The sequence below is a fragment of the Etheostoma cragini genome, unplaced genomic scaffold (genome assembly GCF_013103735.1).
Source record: "Etheostoma cragini isolate CJK2018 unplaced genomic scaffold, CSU_Ecrag_1.0 ScbMSFa_4659, whole genome shotgun sequence".
Lineage (NCBI taxonomy): Eukaryota > Metazoa > Chordata > Actinopteri > Perciformes > Percidae > Etheostoma > Etheostoma cragini.
Genome location: NW_023269053.1, coordinates 10,256 through 17,260, shown reverse-complemented (window position 1 = coordinate 17,260; position 7,005 = coordinate 10,256). Strand labels below are relative to the sequence as shown.

The 7,005-nt window shown below is 40.5% G+C and overlaps 2 protein-coding genes across 3 annotated transcripts in view; one reads left to right on the top strand and one right to left on the bottom strand.

Moving 5' to 3' along the window:
• The window catches only part of LOC117941222 (complement C1q tumor necrosis factor-related protein 3-like), a 21,259-nt gene that overhangs the window by 5,484 nt on the left and 8,770 nt on the right, over positions 1–7,005 (top strand). The window lies entirely within an intron of this gene.
• LOC117941224 (complement C1q-like protein 4) lies at positions 1,281–4,501 on the bottom strand. Of its 2 annotated transcripts, XM_034866312.1 has the most exons (4): positions 4,268–4,497; positions 3,622–3,693; positions 2,897–3,031; positions 1,281–1,652 (listed from the first exon to the last, which is right to left on the bottom strand). In XM_034866312.1, the coding sequence occupies exons 1-4, from the start codon at positions 4,422–4,424 to the stop codon at positions 1,369–1,371; spliced, it is 648 nt and encodes a 215-aa protein (XP_034722203.1). In that variant the 5' UTR covers positions 4,425–4,497; the 3' UTR covers positions 1,281–1,368. The 2 variants fall into 2 exon arrangements, with proteins under 2 accessions (XP_034722203.1, XP_034722204.1); XM_034866313.1 differs by lacking the exon at positions 3,622–3,693 and having other exon boundaries at positions 4,268–4,501.

Below are 7,005 nucleotides of genomic sequence, written 5' to 3'. Positions count from 1 at the left end.
CCAGAGGAGACTTTTAGCGTCCATAACAACAACAGAGGTACCTGACGAAGCGTCCCTGTGTGAGACACAACACAGCAGAAGGAAAGGACAGATCATCCTTGATTTCTCTCATGTGTCTTACCGTAACTACCTCTCTATTGTCCTTAATACCAAATCGATTTAGGATTTCTATTTCATCCTATATTAGCCATCAGAATACCAAAGAGTTTTTACATTATAAGTTCAGGTAAAATTGACTAAAAGGAAATTATTAACTGCAATATGAATAAATAAAATAAACATAAATCAACCCAAACCTCTGCTTTTTGTTTTGTTCTAAAATTGCCCAGTTGTCCTTTGGTCATTACTTTAAATGAAAACCACTATTGATGTATTGGTAGAAAATATGAGGATTATAAAGACAACATGAGCCTCTCTCCCCATTGGTTCCAATTGAAGCAATTCTAAAACGTAACCCTGGTAAGATGGCCGCCACGTGGTTGCATACTGGAATGGAAAGTCTTAATTCGATGCAGGTTACATTACCTTTTGATATTTTGTTTTCATTCATTTAGTAAGCCAAGCTATACAAAACATATTATACTACAGGCTAAGTGAATGAAGAGGGTTACAATATTCTACTGGTGTGTGTGTGTGTGTGTGTGTGTGTGTGTCTGTCTGTCTGTCTGTCTGTCTGTCTGTCTGTCTGGAGTCCCCTGTACAGAGTCTGTCTGTCTCTCCTCAGCATGTGTTGAGTTCTGGATTCTGAACCCACTAAGGACCAACAGCACCCCCATGTGGTTAATAAGTAGAACTGCATGCAATACAATTGATGGTAACATTTTACCTACAGCATTGACTTTCACATTTCCACTCTGGCCATGTGTGTGGGTTTGTGTGTCTGTGTGTTTTCAAAATTGAGGTTTTAAATTTGTTTTCAAGTCAATGTCTCCAAAATGTCCCAGAGTCTGATGTAGCAGAGCCAGACTACTTCACCCAGGAAACAGGTGTTCATGTGCTGGAGAAGTTAAGGAGAAAAAACAAGACTTTCACCTTGAAACAGATGTTAACCATCACATGATCACTATTGGACAACATCTTATGATCACTGTTGGACAGGCTACAAATCTACACAATAAGATAAAATTGACACAAAACGAATAAAGAAACGTTCAAAGAAGTAATTGCAATGATATGTTTATTTGATTAAAAAGACAGAAACAAGAAGAGAATTTAAAATATTAACCAGTTGATATTTGAAGTAACATGGAAACATGTCTACAATCATTACGTATTATTTAGATGCAGATGAAATCAGATCAAATCTATGACATGCTATGAAGACGTGTTTAGACAACAACAACCTGACACAGAGCTGCTGTGTCTGTCTCACATGGGGAACAGCAGGTGTCCACTGAAGGTGGTGTGGTGATTATAATCGTCAAACGCCAATCCGCTTGCCAACAGGAGCACAGACACTACGTCTCCCGCCTCCAGCAGCAGTGTAACACCTTTAGAGGTGGTCATGAAACCGTCCTTCTGATCCTCAAATGCCATGAAAACCTTCTGTGAGTTCTTGAGCAACCAAGCCCCTGAACCGTGGCGGCCGTCTCCATATGCACCGGTCGTCCAATCAAAGTGGTACGCTCCTTTCACCGGGGCAGTGAACACACCTGGTGGACATTTGGTCAATTAATAGGAATTTACAAATAATCTCTGAATCTGGTCCAGCATTAAAGGAGAAACAAGCTGTAATGTTACCCTACAGGACAGATGTTCATCATCAGGGAGAAACAAGCTGTAATGTTACCCTACAGGACAGATGTTCATCAGGTAGAAACAAGCTGTAATGTTACCCTACAGGACAGATGTTCATCATCAGGTAGAAATAAGCTGTAATGTAACCCTACAGGACAGATGTTAATCATCAAGTAGAAACAAGCTGTAATGTAACCCTCCAGGACAGATGTTCATCATCAGGGAGAAACAAGCTGTAATGTTACCCTACAGGACAGATGTTCATCATCAGGTAGAAACAAGCTGTAATGTTACCCTACAGGACAGATGTTCATCATCAGGTAGAAACAAGCTGTAATGTTACCCTACAGGACAGATGTTCATCATCAGGGAGAAACAAGCTGTAATGTTACCCTACAGGACAGATGTTCATCAGGTAGAAACAAGCTGTAATGTTACCCTACAGGACAGATGTTCATCATCAGGTAGAAATAAGCTGTAATGTTACCCTACAGGACAGATGTTCATCATCAGGTAGAAACAAGCTGTAATGTTACCCTACAGGACAGATGTTCATCACCAGGTAGAAACAAGCTGTAATGTTACCCTACAGAACAGATGTTCATCATCAGGTAGAAACAAGCTGTAATGTAACCCTACAGGACAGATGTTCATCATCAGATAGAAACAAGCTGTAATGTTACCCTACAGGACAGATGTTCAACATCAGGTTGAAACAAGCTGTAATGTTACCCTACAGGACATATGTTCATCATCAGGGAGAAACAAGCTGTTATGTTACCCTACAGGACAGATGTTCATCATCAGGGAGAAACAAGCTGTAATGTTACCCTACAGTACAGATGTTCAGCATCAGGGAGAAACAAGCTGTAATGTTACCCTACAGGACATATGTTCATCATCAGGGAGAAACAAGCTGTAATGTTACCCTACAGGACAGATGTTCATCATCAGGTAGAAACAAGCTGTAATGTTACCCTACAGGACAGATGTTCAGCATCAGGTAGAAACAAGCTGTAATGTTACCCTACAGGACAGATGTTCAGCATCAGGTAGAAACAAGCTGTAATGTTACCCAACAGGACAGATGTTCCAAAATGTTGCAAAGATTTTGATACCAGTATATCACTAAAATATATTAATGGAATATCAGAGCTACCTGTGGTTGAGCTGTAGGCGTTTCCGATGTTGGTTTGGACGTTTTTGAAGATCAGGGTCATCGGCATTGGTAAGGGTCCCAGAGTTGATCCTCGGCTTTCAGCCAGCAGAGAGGCTGAGAATGCAACCTGTTGGACTTAGAGGGAGAGAGAGAGAGACAGAGAGTGGGAGAGCAATGTAATTTTAAAAAATCATCAAACATTAAACTCATCATTTCTAGTCCTATTCCTCTAAAAATTGGAAAACGTAACAAAAAAACATTATCTGTAATTGAAGCTTGAAAGTTAAAGTTTAAGTCTGTCATCATTCCAGAAGAAAACAGCAGGGGTTTCAAACACAGGTGGTAGACTTTCTATAGAGCTACAAGTACCTGGACTTCATATAGAAGTCCAAGTACCTGCACTTCATGGTGCACTCCAAGTACCAGGACTTCAAAAAGAAATGCAAGTACCTGGACTTAATAGCAAACTCCAAGTACCTGGACTACATAGAGAACTACAAGTAGCTGGACTTCATAGAGAACTACAAGTAGCTGGACTTCATAGAGAACTACAAGTAGCTGTTGAAATTTATTGAGTCCAATCATGAGACCAACTCCTAGAAGCAGCCAAGAGAAAGAACAACTAGATGAAATGAATCATGATTGTAACCGCTGCAGTTTTCTGTTATTTAGAATAAATGATAAGTTGAACTACATGTCTCACAGTTGAACAGAGAGAACCATACCTTTTTGATGTTGATTCAGCTTGTCCACTTCAGCCTTCAGCGTGTCCACTTCAGCCTTCATCTGGGCTCGTTCTGCAGGATCAGAGACAGTTTCTTTGTTAGCTTCATTTTTCTGCACCTTGAGTTCATTTAGACGTTGCTGTAGAGCTGCATGGATCAGATGTGATTTATCAAAGGAATCTCAAACTATTTTGATAATCGATGAATCGGTTTGAGTCATTTGTTAAGTAAAATGACTCAAACTTGTATAATCGTTTTGTAAAATATTAATATTTTCTAGTTTCTTCTCTGCTCTGGGACAGGAAACTGAATTTATTGAGTTGTGGGGAAACAAGACATTTGAGGACGTAATCTTGGGCTTTTGGGAAAAATGTGTACACATTTTAGAGACAGAACAACTCATCCATTCATCTAGAAGATATTCTACATATTAATCTACAATCTCATCCATTCATCTAGAAGATATTCTACATATTAATCTACAATACCATCCATTCATCTAGAATACATTCTACACATGAATCTACAATGAACATAATCACTAGTCTCAGACCTACTTTGATCCACTACATAGCAAATCCACATTTCTCTCCTTTTGGGTATTTCTGACCTGCTGGGACCCGATGTAAAGAGATCCTGAGTCTACCTGCAGCCATGTCGGCCTTCAGCTGGACCAGCGAGGCGGTCATCTCTCTCAGAGCAGCGTAGAGGTCTGGAGGAGAAGTCGGTTTGCTTTCAGAAGTTTCATTTGCGGAGACGGCGCCGAGCAGCAGCAACAGCGTAAAACTCCCAGAGATCTTCATTTAGTTGTGTTATGGCGTTGTTTTCCAGCTTCATATCATCTGGTTATGGTTAAGGTCCTTTTATTGAGTCAGGCTGTTGGATTCCAGTAAATGGAGCGGGGGGGGGGGCAGTTTGGTCAGTGGGGCTGATGACCTTAGGGTTACAGTAAGTCAATGGATTTTGGTCTGATGGTAAACAATTGGTCAGTTTGTGTAAGAAGTTGAGGAAAGGTTCTTCCTTTCTGTCTGCAACACTAATGAATAACGGATAGGGACAGTTGTTTTCCTCAGTAAATACTCAGCGCTTTTGATTTCATGTCATACTATTATAACACATCACATACAAGGCAAGGCAAGGCAGCTTTATTTGTAGAGCACATTTCAGCAACAGGGCAATTCAAAGTGCTTTACACAAAATCAGTTAAGAAGATAAAAACAGACAAAACACAAGAATAAATAGTTAAAAATGAAACCGATAAAACACGTTACAGTGCAGTATAAAAAATCAAACATTTGAGAAATTAACATAATTTAAAGAAAGGCAACATCTATAAGAAAGGTATTCAGCCTTGATTTAAAAGAACTGAGACTAGCTGCAGATCTGCAGGTTTCTGGGAGGTTGTTCCAGATATGAGGAGCATAGAAACTGAACCCTGTTTAGTTCTGACTTTGGGGACAGAGAGTAGACCTGTCCCAGATGACCTGAGAGGTCTGGGGGGGTCATAGTGTAGTAGCAGACCTGTCCCAGATGACCTGAGAGGTCATAGTGTAGAAGCAGACCTGTCCCAGATGACCTGAGAGGTCTGGGGGGGTCATAGTGTAGTAGCAGATCAGAAATGTCTTTTAATACTAAACCATTGAGTGATTTATAAACTAGCAAAAGTACTTTGAAATCAATTATTTGAGACACAGGAAGCCAGTGGAAAGACTTCAGGACTGGAGAGATGTGATCCAGTCTCTCGGTCTTAGTGAGGACTGGACTTATGTGATCCAGTCTCTTGGTCTTAGTGAGGACTGGAGTGATGTGATCCAGTCTCTTGGTCTTAGTGAGGACTGGAGTAATGTGATCCAGTCTCTCGGTCTTAGTGAGGACTGAACTTATGTGATCCAGTCTCTTGGTCTTAGTGAGGACTGGAGTGATGTGATCCAGTCTCTTGGTCTTAGTGAGGACTGGAGTGATGTGATCCAGTCTCTTGGTCTTAGTGAGGACTCGAGCAGCAGCGTTCTGAATCAGCTGCAGCTGTCTGATTGATTTTTTAGGGAGTCCTGTAAAGACCCCGTTACAGTAGTCAAGTCTACTGAAGATGAAAGCATGGACCAGTTTTTCCAAATCCTGTTGACACATAAGTCCTTTAACCCTTGATATGTTCTTAAGGTGATAATAGGCTGACTTTGTAATTGTCTTAATGTGGCTGTTAAAGTTCAGGTCTGAGTCCATGACTACACCAAGATTTCTGGCTTTGTCTTTTGTTTTTAACATTTTTGTTTGAAGCTGAGCGCAGACTTTTAATTGTTCCTCATTTGCTCCAAAAACAACCACCTTAGTTTTTACTTCATTTAATTTCAGAAAGTTCTGGCACATCCAGTCGTTAATTTGTTCGATGCACATAGTCAGTTTTTGTATTTGACTATAGTCCCCTGGCGATAAGGTTATGTAAATTTGTGTGTCGTCCGCATAACTATGGTAACTTATTTTGTTGTTCTCCAGAATCTGAGCCAGTGGAAGCATGTAGATGTTAAACAGAAGAGGCCCCAGAATGGAGCCTTGGGGGACTCCGCACATCATATTTGTACGCTCAGATGTATAATTACCTATTGACACAAAGTAATCCCTATCCTGTAAGTAGGATTCAAACCAGTTTAGTACTGAACCAGAAAGGCCAACCCAGTTTTCCAATCGGTCTAGTAATATGTCATGGTCGACCGTTTCAAATGCAGCACTGAGATTAAGTAGTACTAAGATTGAGATCAAGTGATACTAAGACTGAAATTTTGTCATTATCTGTGTTAAGGTGGATGTCCTTAAAGACTTTGACGAGAGCCGTCTCAGTGCTGTGGTGTGGTCGGAAACCTGACTGAAAAGTATCAAAACTGTTATTCAGTGACAAGAAATGGGTGAGTTGTTGAAAACCGCTTTTTCCATGATTTTACTTAAAAACGGAAGGTTTGATATCGGCCTATAGTTGCTCATTAGTGATGTGTCTATGTTGTTCTTTTTTAAGAGTGGCTTGATTACTGCAGATTTCAGGGCCTGTGGAAAGATTCCTGAAAAAAGAGACGAGTTCACAATCTGTAGAAGATCAGAGGCCAGACACCCGTTGGTAAAATATCAAGGCAACAGGAGGAGGTTTTCAGATGTTGGATAATGTCCTCCAGGTTTCCATGGTTGATCGTATGAAATTCTGTCATATTGGACCTAGTTTTGCTTGAACACTGTGACAACACATATCCTGAACTTGATATGGAGGCACTGACTGTTTGTCTAATCTTCTGAATTTAGTCTTTGAAGAAGGATGCAAAGTCATTGCAGGCCATGGTAGATAAAAGTCCAGATGCTACTGGTTCTAGAGGGTTTGTTAACCTAAGTCCAGATGCTACTGGT

Bases quoted from the DNA above. Each gene is read 5' to 3' on its own strand.
- LOC117941224 (XM_034866312.1), bottom strand. From the start codon at position 4,424: ATGAAGATCTCTGGGAGTTTTACGCTGTTGCTGCTGCTCGGCGCCGTC. The intron at 3,694-4,267 runs GTAGACTCAGGA...CTGATCCTGCAG, and splicing joins GAAGGCCGACATGGCTGCAG to AACGAGCCCAGATGAAGGCT. The intron at 1,653-2,896 runs GTAGCTCTGATA...AATGTCCACCAG, and splicing joins CGCCTACAGCTCAACCACAG to GTGTGTTCACTGCCCCGGTG.